The 12,059-nt window shown below is 28.4% G+C and overlaps 1 protein-coding gene across 2 annotated transcripts in view; it reads left to right on the plus strand.

Annotated features, from left to right (window-relative positions):
- LOC129958362 (uncharacterized) overlaps positions 1–12,059 on the plus strand; it is a 64,535-nt gene that overhangs the window by 21,043 nt on the left and 31,433 nt on the right. For both annotated transcript variants that reach the window (XM_056070794.1, XM_056070796.1), the window contains exons 2-3: positions 6,144–6,203; positions 9,176–9,364. In XM_056070794.1, coding sequence (XP_055926769.1) covers positions 6,144–6,203; positions 9,176–9,364 — 249 coding nt within the window. The remainder of the gene's footprint in view (positions 1–6,143; positions 6,204–9,175; positions 9,365–12,059) is intronic.

Raw genomic sequence — 12,059 nt, forward strand, 5'->3', positions numbered from 1 at the left:
TCGGTTGATAAATGATGCGAACTTAAGAACTCTTTAACTAATGTCTGGAAGGAGAATTTTAAGTGTTTCTTTGCTCGAATAATTTTAAAAGAAATTGAACGAAGATTCACAGATTATGAACATTGTTAGTTGAACTTGAATGGTGTATTTTTTTCCTTTTAAAATCAGTAGTTTTAAATAGAAATAATAGAGGATTAATTTAGCAACTGACGAGGCTTAATCCCTTTCACTTTCAAAAGCTTATATCTTAGTTTATAATTATTTATAAAAGTACCTTGAAAAATAGTTTTAGTTTTCGAAGTAATGCAGTAATTTCACAAATTAAATAAAGGAAAGCAACGCGTGCAACTATTTTTTTTTCCTAATTAGAGCATTATTAAAAAACGTATTGAAGAATGCTTATTTTAGAATAAATAGTATAACATAATTGAATTACGATAGTATGCCAGATTGGAGGAGTCATTTGTGATTAAAATTTTGAACTTTCCGTGACTTGAAAAAGGATTCGTTTTAAAAAATTGAAAAAGTATTCTCCTCTATATGATGAGTTCTATTTATTTGTAATATTGCTTACTTCGTTCTTAAATTTCACTTCATTTTTGCTTAACTCGGAAAAACTGTATAACACCGAAGTGTATGTTTCTCAATTTAGAATTAACCCTTTTTCAAGTCATGGAAAGTTCATAATTTTAATCGTAAATAATTTCGCCACTTTTACAGATAATTCTATGAAACTTTTTCTTGTGTTTTTATTATGGTATAGCATGTATTTTTCTAATTGGATTTTTTGGTCGATCGCCTTCATTTTTTTAATTATTCTTCGTTTTTTCCTTGTTTTGCCGCAAGGGGCACTGTAACCTGTCTCAATAAAATCAGTTATAGCCGCTTTAATATAGGTACACATTGCTTCTTTGTCTATTGGATTCGCTGTTCTGAATTTAAAGGGTTTAAAAGGATTTTACTAATCACCTTGTATAACCATTCATTGTTTCGTAACTAAGCGTAGACCAGGAGAATGTATAATGCGTCAACGCTTTCCGCTCTGTATTAGTAAAATTTTTATAAATCCTGTCGTTATATCTTCATAAACAGGTCTCCGTAATGTTGTGTCTTAGCTATTTTAGAAAACGATGATGGAAGACATTTTTTAAAATATCAGTCTAAAGTGGGTTTATTCCTAGATGTTGATGCATCATATTTCAGTCACTTTAGTTGTGATAGTAAAAATGTTGTGATAGTAAAAATGTTGTGTAAAATTATTTCATTAATTGAAATCATTGTTAATAAAAATCAATAATTATCATTATTAAGTTAATGTAGCGCTAATTGCCTATGCAGTTAGCTTTACATAAATATTTTTAATGGATTTCCCATTTGAATACCACACTTCTTTCTCTAGAATTTTTATTTATAAATTTTATATTTATCTTATTTTGAAAAGTTTGTGCTGCATTTTTTTTTTTTTACTTTAGTGGGTGTAATTTGAGTTCTAGATTAAATAAATCATGTTTTCTTGTTCTTAAAGACAACAAAAGATATACTAAGGCAAAGAAATGTAAGGTTGAAAGAAAAACCTTGCAATGATTCTAACACCCTTTTCATTCTTCTATTTAACTTAGCTTTTACCAAGGTCATAATCAAAAAATATCTTTATTGTAAAGTTTTCTGTGTAATCTATTTACTTTTCACGATTTGGCTCTAAAACCTTTAGAGTAGGAAATCAGGAGTCTTTCCCACGGTTTTATTGCATGCTTGTAAACATGTAGTAAACCACGGAAATCACTTTTTTTTTTTTTTTTTTTTTTTTTTTTTTGCTGCTCTTTTCGTATGCTTTTGTTTCTCTGAAGGCATTTTTCGATTTATAAAATAGCGTAAACTAAAAGAAAGTTTATTCAAATACAAAAACAAACAAACAATTTACTTATTTAATATATTATTCAATGAAAGTATGATGAAAAATAAATTTAATAAACCATCTGTAGATTTCATAAGTAGATACTTATTTAAGCTCTAATTTCTTTGTGTTATTTCTTCATATAAAATGCTGAATTCTTGCATTAATACTTTTTCAAAAAAAAAAAAAATGCTAATGGTTTCTGAGTTCTTAAAATCTTATTTCATTTTTCGCCCTTTCCACCTTTTCTCCACTGTAGAACATTTCTCTAAAATATTTACATTAGTAAGAATCTAAAGTTGTAATTTTGTAACGATTTTGTTCTATTTTTGTAATTTTATCCATGTGTGTATCATTTTTTTTTCTTTCCCTTTAGAATCTTTCCTAATGCACTTTTTGAATGCACAAGCAGAATCGTAAAATTTCACTTGCTGAAATTAAATGTTTTACTTTTACATTTATAGATAAAAAATATTCAATACCATATTACGATAAGAACGAAGCCCACGATAAAAACAAGTGGTTCAATTGCTTGTTTGCCAGCTTACTTACCAGTGGATCCCACATATATGTCACGTATATTAAATACGTGATATACATATTAAATGTTAAGTGTTAAAAAATGCCAAAATGCTAAAAGAAAGAGAGAGACTGTCTTTTAAGTAAACAGAAAGAAAGAATCATTTTCTTCTTTATATATAATGAAAGAAAAGGGTCCTGTATAATAAAATCAACTATATATGTTCCTTACTTTCCTTTTCATAAGAAAAAAGGATTATAAAATTATGGAACTAAAGAACTACAATTGAACATTGCTTCATCAACCAAATTAACTTTTCATTGAAAAGAAGCTTAAAAAATCATAATATCCTGCATTTTCAAAGAGTATCTATTTTGTCTCATCGAAGGTCTATTATTTTGTTGATTAAAGAATGTAATTAAATAAAATAGTGTGATACATGTCTAAAAAAGATATTATTGATTAAATACAGTTATGCTACAGCTTGAGTCCACCAAAAAAGTATTATATTTAATTGTTTATTAGAAAGTGTTTATATGTCGGAAAGCGTAATTTACGTTATCTCTCGGAGTCAGAAAGCAACAATTTTGGATTTATGTTTATTTGTCCTTGTATATGTGGAGACAAATGCTCAAAATCATTATGAAACAAATGAATGAAATTAGGCATGAGATTTTATCATCATAATTGCAGAATTATATTAAATTATGAATCGAATCCGTCAAATAGTCTACAGTCTGTTGGTCTATCTATGTGCGTGTAAATGAACACGATAATTCTAAAGTGCAACAAGTTGCACAAATGAAATTCAGTTTGCTATCGAACTTGGATATCTGTATAAAATTTTGGTCAAGATCAATCCAAAGGAAGAAATTTAAAATTCAGAGTTGTTTTTCTTTTTTATATAACGAAGCGTAATATTTCATACTGCGAAAGTATATGAGAGAACATTCTCGCCGGGCAATGGAAGCTTTAGATGCAGTCATCATCGTTCTTCAGTAACTACATATTTAGTGATTTGTGATTGCAGTTGTTTGGAGTTGAAATCTGTAATAAATTCCAAACGAAATCTAATTATCAAAATCTGTAAGTGTGTGTGTGTGTGTGTGTGTGTGCGTGCGTGCGTGCGTGCGTGCGTGCGTGCGTGCGTGCGTGCGTGCGTGCGTGCGTGCGTATGTATGTATGTATGTATGTATGTATGTAAACATAATATTTGAATCATTGTCGTGGCCGGAGGCAGAGATGATACTTTGAATTTTTAACTTCGTTTTATTTCATCCCGTGCCGATTTTGATAAGGGAAACATAGGGATCTTTTAAAAGAATGTGCTTGCTAGACAGTTTTTTTTATCGCTTCACTCGGCGCGTGTAAAAGCGTAAATTTAAGCATTTTTACAAAGCTTCTCAATTTTATTAAATATAAAAAGTGGAATGGGATCAGGAAATAAGAAAATATTTTAGAATGAAGTTAATATGGGCTAAATTAAGACAAATTCTTTGGAAATTAATTAAATTTAAGTTAGATTTTAAAACACTTATATATATATATAATATGTGTGTGTATCGTGTTGGAGAGTAAAAAAGTTTTATTTTTTTATTGATTCAGTGCCTATTTAGATAAATGTTTCATTGCAATAAAGCAAAAGCGTATCCAGTCCTTTGAGATAATGTGTCTTTTCACAATGTGAATCCAGCCCACTGTGATAAATACATCATTTAAAAAAAACTATAATGGAACAAAGACATATTTTTTGAAATATTATGGTTCTGAAGCTTTTCAAAATTATTTGTTTAACATTAAAATTATATCATATAAGTGAAAAAAAAGGCTCGAGCTACGTTTTACTTACCTATTTTAAGAATTATTGGCGCAGTCAGTCTGTATTTTGATTTATATATGTTACATGTTTTACTTTCATTACTCGGGATAAAATCTCTAATAAAAAAAATTTCTACTAAAATCTTCTTGTGTCAATCGATAAAGAAAATTTTTGCCATGCATATCGAAGAAATTCAAGCGTATTAAAAGTCTACATTTTAGATCTTCGATAGATATTTATAATCCGAAAACCAATTCAGTCAGTTTTGGGAGCATTGTTCTAAATTCATTCTCAAAAGCCTAGAAACACAGTAGCAAGAACATTTAAGAACGCAATATTTTTTTTTCTATTAATTCTATTTCTATTTGTATTGTAAGAATTAATTTATATGGATGTTTGCTCCACCATAAAATGGGAAGAAGATTTCAATCTTTTCATCTTATACCTGTTCATAAATATTTAACATCACTTTAATAAAGTAATCATGGAAAAGAGAAATATTTCTCAAAGTAAGTTTACGGGAAAGTCTTTGCCTGGATGGGCTGAAATGTTGTTGACTTCTCTGTGAAATTTTTTCAGCAAAAAAAACATTATTTTCCAGTCATTCCTTATTCTTTACATCACCATCTTCTTACCTTCTGAAAAATTTCGTCAACCTCTTCGTTATCCGTAACGCGTCTAGCGCGTTCAAGTGACACTTCTGCAGGGCGGCTGTAATGCGTTTCAAGCGTTCTTCTACATTATAAAACTTTTAAACGTTTAAAACGCTTTGTAAATGTTTACTTGTATGAGTTTTTATTCTTGTTTGTTCTAATGCGGCGAAAGGCAGAGGAAAAACAGAAATTTTCGTGGACAATAGAGGACGGCGAGAGGGTAAAGTTAGGAATCATAATAATTGGCAGCAAAAATTTTAAATACTGACAATTTTTTTCTTCATTTTCAGACAATTTATGAAGACTTAGGATAATTTTGTTTAACCATATATTTGAATAGTTTGTAATGCTAATGAATTCATATATTTCATCCTAAGTTTTCATGAAGTTTACCTCAAGAAGATGATATTTCAGAACATATATGATGCTGCATCATATTCATGATAATATAAAATGAATATCATAGAATGCTATATTATCTCTAAGTCTTACGTCAAATTTGCTAAAACATTTTATTAATACAACACACTTTTATAGGGTAGCAATGCCTAGTTTAAAATCGTTGTATGTTGGTATAAAATAGCATATTAACTAATGGTTCCAGCTGTTACGTCAAAATTTTTCATGCTTTTTTACGTGTGGGTTTTTTATGTATGACATTTTGATTAACGGCTTATGAATGTTACATCTGTTTATGAATATAACATCTGGTATGAATATAATGCTGCTTATGAATATAACATCTGGTATGAATATAATGCTGCTTATGAATATAACATCTGGTACTATTTGAGCCCAGACAAATAGAAATTTTCTTTAAAAATTCCATATTCATTTGATCAATTGGAGATTTCGAAAAGGAAATGCTCACCATTTTTTTTTTTTTTTTTTTTTTTGTATTATCAACTTTTAAAATCAAAAAATTTCTATATATTATTTTTATCATGTAAAGAATTTATCCGTTTGGTTAGATATATTTATTTTTTAACCTTTTAAAGATATCGTTAACAATCCAAAACTATCAATCATTCCAATAACTAATCTCAGCCTTCATGGGAAAAAAATAACAATTGTTTAACAGGCTTCTTATCTTACAAATTCAATACAAAAAATAATATCTGTTAGTGAAGGTCCTTATGATTTTCCTTTCAAGTATTTAAGGCCAATTTGCACGTTTTTTTATTATTATTATTATTATATAAAACATGTATTCGTTCCACTCGGTATTTCATAGTAATATGTAACCTTCCCTTGCAGCGGCCGTCTTCGAGTTTCCCGACCTTACCCGTCGCCTTCCAGAAAGAACGACGACACCCGGTAAGTGTGCTTTCTTTTTCTTTCTTTTTTTTCTTACACAATGGTCTACATTGAAGTATGTTCCAGGCCACAGAGCCGCAACCTTTCCGTTCAAACAAAAGCGCAGAAACAAAAGCCAACTAAAAAAACATAACGGAGCAACAGTGGATCCATTAGTAAAAGTATAACGACATAGAAAAGACTTTTCATTGCTGCGGAAAACGAATTATCTAACCTTTAACTGCCCTTTTTTGTCAACTCAAGCTCGATTTCACCTTATTTTACAGTTTCTGAATTTCTTTCTTCACTATAAAGAAAATTAGAAGCAAAGGAATAGCCCAATCTGGGGAAAGGTATAACCCTTTTGTTACGACACTAAATCTGCTTCAAAATTCGAACATCTTACAGAAATGATAGTTAAGGGTAAAGATAATATTCAGTACTAAAATTATGTTTGACGGCTTCCATCGGTCGAAACTTCAAATATGAAAATCTAAATCTTGTCCCTGTGGAAGTGTCCCTTCTGATCCTTTCCTCAATTTTCCAATAATCTCAAGATATATACAGCGTTTCCATAAAATCTACTCCTAAAAATGATACAACAGAACCAAGGAATAAGAGTCACTCTCGACCTTCACAGATTAAAAAAAATTCGAAGGTCTCAAGAACCATAGCTGAGGGCCGCAGTGGCCTTGTGGCAAAATTTCAGATTCTAGACCATAGTTTCGACACCTGATTCTGTTGAAGACGCCCCTCAAAATTAGGCCTCGACTATGTTACATCTCTCCAAGTGAAATATCCGCTTTCTGACCCTGTGTGGAAATTTGGGGAAGAAAGGTGATGTCCTAAATACCATAAATAATTCATTATTATCCTTAGCATTTATCCAAAGGTGAATATAATGAGTTGGTCTCAAAAAAAACCCTTCGTAATTACTTTAAAATAGAGTGTTAAATTAAAATAATCAAATTCAAACAGATAAACCACTCACTTTCAATACCACTCAAGAGAGTGGTGAGATTCACCACTCAATATTCCTTCTCTATTGCACTTTTTAAGGGACGAAGTATATTTGTGCAAGATGGGAGAAGATGTGAATTGTAAGAAATCATTTACAATAATCGTCATTTAAACTTAAATTAAGAAATTAGTATTTTGCATAGAGTTATTATTTTGCATAGAATCATTATTATTTTTTAAGAATTATTATTTTGCATAGAATCATTATTATTTTTTAAGAATTATTATTTTACCTAGAATCATTATTATTTTTTAAGAATTATTATTTTGCATAGAATCATTATTATTTTTTAAGAATTATTATTTTGCATAGAATCATTATTATTTTTTAAGAATTATTATTTTGCATAGTGGGAACGTAAATGCTGTGTAATAGTTCTCTGAGACTGTAAAGTCTATCAGTAAAACACCACAATATAAAAACTAAAATAACATGAAAATTTAAAGGCTAAGTTGCATATACTTTTATTTTATTTTAGCACTGTTTTATTTTAGTTCCTCCTTTTGTTTTTATTGATTTATTTATTTTCTAAAGCCATTAATTGAAACATTTATGCAACAGAAGAATTGTTTTGATATAAATTCACTAGGAATATAAAATTGTACAAAAAAAACAGCGTTACAGTGAGAAATAGCAAGACTATTGCCAAACATATAATACTAAAATTGTTGCATAAAAAATGCTTTAAAAAAAACTCACGACTTTTATCAGACCACTTTAAACTCTTTTGCTTAACTCCAAGTTCTTCATATTCGTTAGGAAGGAATCTTATAACCGAATTTTCCCTTATTCCCTAAAGTTTTGAAATTTTACACCGTCATTAGTTCTCAAGACAATCGAGTATTTTAATAATTTTAGAGCTCTTAATTAGGAATTAATACATCAATTTAAATAAATAGTGATTTCATGGATATAGTGTTAACCATTTACCATGGTGTTATTAAATTGAAAATACTTAATTTTTAAATTCTATAATATTTATAATAACAAATTATGAAATATACCAGAATTCGTGTTTACTACAAGAGGAAAATTATAAAAATAAAAAATTTTAAACACCCTTTTATAAGTGAAGTGAAAAGAAAGATTTTTAAAAAATATATTAATATTATGAACTAATATTTTAATAAAATTAATAATAAAAATAAAAATAATTACTCATTATCATATTTTAAATCAGATTAAAATATTTAATCACATTTTTAATAAGTAATTAAGGGCACTTAGATTACTTCTATCAGAATTTCACTCTTCTACGGGGTTTTTTTTTCACATTTTGGATAAAAATATTAATTAAAAGATTAATTGAGAATATTACATGAAGCTATAAAGATTGAAATGTTATTCTTAAAATAAGATGGTTACGAATGCGAATTAAAATATTTAATATTCTAACAGAATATGAAATGCAGAAAACGCGTACGAATTAGAAAATTTATTCTTGGATAATAATTTTCTTCAAGACAAAATTTTATATAATTGTTGAGAAAACGAATGCAAATGTCCGAAAAAAGTGTCTTCCCGGTTCGATAAACTCGGATAGCGCAAGAGTTTTGAGCGTCGGGGTAATTGGGTTCGAATGCCAGCTAAGGTGTAAGTGCTCCCTAAACATCCAAATTCTGCCATTAGGCAGCTCGAAAAAGGAAAGTAGCCTCCAATTTGGTGAATATATTAAATGACTTAGAAAACAAAAAAATAACCTTTATATGTGTAGTACTTTATACCTTTATGCACTGATATAAAAATTTATATTTTAAAAACGTTTGTACATTAATTAATTCCATCATAATTTCCTTTAAGGAATGTATCTTATTTCATACATTACCTAAAATTGAAATATCACCTTACATTGGGGTATGTCTTATATTTCACGCTTATATTCATATTTTAAGAAATTCCATCGCCATATGCTGACTAAAAGAAGCATCTACGAAAGTAACATAATGAATAAATAAAAACGTTCCTTTTATAGGCTGTGCATATAAAGGCGAGCGTTATGCCCACGGCGAACAGGTGGCAACGACAGAGCCTTGTTTGAACTGTACTTGCATCCGTGCTGTAGTCGTCTGCTATTTGAGAGTGTGCCCTTCAGCATCAGCCCCACCCCCAGGATGTTTCTTAGCCAGGGAGCCTGGACAGTGCTGTCCAACCCTGGTGTGTGGTAAGTGCCATTTTTACCACTTTGGGATGTAAACACCATACAAAAAATTTTTCACTGATAAGGAACCGCATAAATCAACGGGATTTGACGGTCATTGAACTTTCAACTGGGGTCAAGATAAGTTTAACGGGATGATTAAGAGTTATGAGCGGAAGAACGCAGTGAAAAGTGTCTAATCCGTGCTGAGATGGATCCGCAGGTGACTGGGTTTTACCTGAAGAGAGCGACTTTAAATACTTTTCGCTTTCGGATAGAAAGTAAAAGAGTTTATGGACCAAGATACCACACAATTTAAAGTTAATAGGGAATTCCTGAAATGTCAGCATTTCAAGGATTTTAAGTAAATATTGGTATTCTATAAAAATGTAATAAATTATAAATATTTTGTTCAATAAACTCTATACGAATTTAAAATAAATATAAACACTTTTTTTAAGTGAATTGTGCAAGACTTTAAAATATAAAGTAAGTATATGTTTTTAAAGGGAGTTAGTTCTAAAAAGATTCAAGTATGGTGTTCCTTTAAAATGAATTCTATGAGAATTCCCAAATTAGTCCTATTATTTGCTTCAAAATGCAGCGTTAATATAACTGTATAATAATAAAAAAAAAATGTGAGTATTCTTTAATATGAATTTGATTTAGATTGGTATCAAATATTGATTTGTTATAACTTCAGGAAAATTAAAAGATATTATGATTTGCTTCAAAATATTATTTTTTTAAATTGCTAAGTAAATATGATTTTTCGTCTACTGTTTCAAAATTTTTCTTTAGTGTTTCAGGGAACTTCCTCGAAAAATACTTTCGCAGAATATTTACAAATTATTTTAATTCTTAAATCGATAATTGAATATAATGTGAATTTTAATTGCGATCAATCATCAAAATGATGGTTTGTAAAACTGCAAAATTTACATTCTTTTTTCTTATTCTTATTTCATATCACGATTCCTTTACCACCATGTTCAATCTACACTCTTTAAAACTAAAAAATGATAGACTCAACGATACTGATCGACTACACGTGTTTATTTCTTATCTTTAAACGATGATAAACAAATTTAATGATGACAGCTTTTTTAGAAGTATATTCGGTATATTTATTATATATAAGTATATTTATTATTACCAATAAAATTAATAATTATATTATTATAGTTATAAATATTAAAATTTTTAACTTTACAAATGTTTACTTCAGGATTCAAATAGAAATAATCGTATATTTAAACTATTGTGAATGTGAATATTTAAAACTTTTATCAGTTTAAAACCCAAATACATACGATTTGAATATTATAAACTATTAGCCTTCATGCTCCCAAAAATTGTTTTCATTAGCAATTATTAATATGATTGTTATTAACAATTATTTTTATAACACATAAATAATATTACATTTAGTGCACCTCATCATTATTTTAAATCTGGTAATAAGTAAATGCTCAAACAAAATAAATGGAATGCTCCTTTATTAAAGCTACCAATAAAATTAATAATTATATTATTATAGTTATAAATATTAAAATTTTAACAATATATTAATTATCCGAAGTAATTATAAACGCCTTTGGATTGATTTAATTTTTTTTAAAAAATGAGAACCAAGCACTATTATTTCAAGACAAAATACCAATTGCTTGAAGAAATAGTTCTTTAGTAGATGAAGTTGTATTATGTGGACTCGCATATATATTAATGCATGAAAAAAAAAAGACTTTAAATAACATAAAAATTACTTCAAACGAAAGCTATTATCTAAATATCTATAAATGCAAAGCTTTTAAATTACAGTTAATTTTTTTAAATTAATTATTACTGACTCTTTCAAGAACCTGCAGGAGGCACCATTAAGTTAATTTGACAAACGGAAAAATACGATTCAGTGCTTTCATATATTAGTAGAAATCTAGTGTTCACATTTCCACTTTTATGCTGCTTAATCTAGAATTCAATAAATTTTCATTTTGTATTTTAAGAGAGAAATGTTGAAGATGGCTATTTTTGGACATTAGATCGAAGTTGCGACAAAGAGTCTAAAAAGTGAAAAAAGTGAATTTATACTTTCAATTCTATTAAAATAAAAAATTAAAACCATTCATAGAAATGTCAAAAATTCTTTATATATATTTCATAACATATAAAACATATATTTTTGAGCAGTTTCGTGGCCAAAGAGAGAGAAGACAATTTGAATTTTTAAAATTCGCTTTATTCCATCCCGGGAGGCATAATTTATGTACAAGAAAATTTTTATCCCTTCACTTGGAGCTTGTGAAAGAGTTGATTAAAGCAACTTTACATAGCTCCTGTAACATTAATTAAATAAAGTAGAATTGTATCAGGAAATACGAAAATATTTTAGAATTAATTTAATATGGGTTAAATTAAGATAAAAATAAGAAAATTAATTAAGATTTAATATATATATATATATATATATATAGAGAGAGAGAGAGAGAGAGAGAGCGAGAGAACTTTATCAGTATTTAAATTCAGTGTTTAATTCTATATGCCGACATATAGAATTATTGATTTCTTTTAATATATCAAATAATATTTTGGCACATTGCCTTACAGTTTACGCTCTCAAATCTTTGAAATTAGCCGGTGTTGAGCTCAAACATTTGTTCACAGCTCTAAATTAAAAATTAAAGTATTGTCGAAATTATTAAAGTTTAAGGAACGACTA

Source organism: Argiope bruennichi, chromosome X1 (assembly GCF_947563725.1).
Source record: "Argiope bruennichi chromosome X1, qqArgBrue1.1, whole genome shotgun sequence".
NCBI lineage: Eukaryota > Metazoa > Arthropoda > Arachnida > Araneae > Araneidae > Argiope > Argiope bruennichi.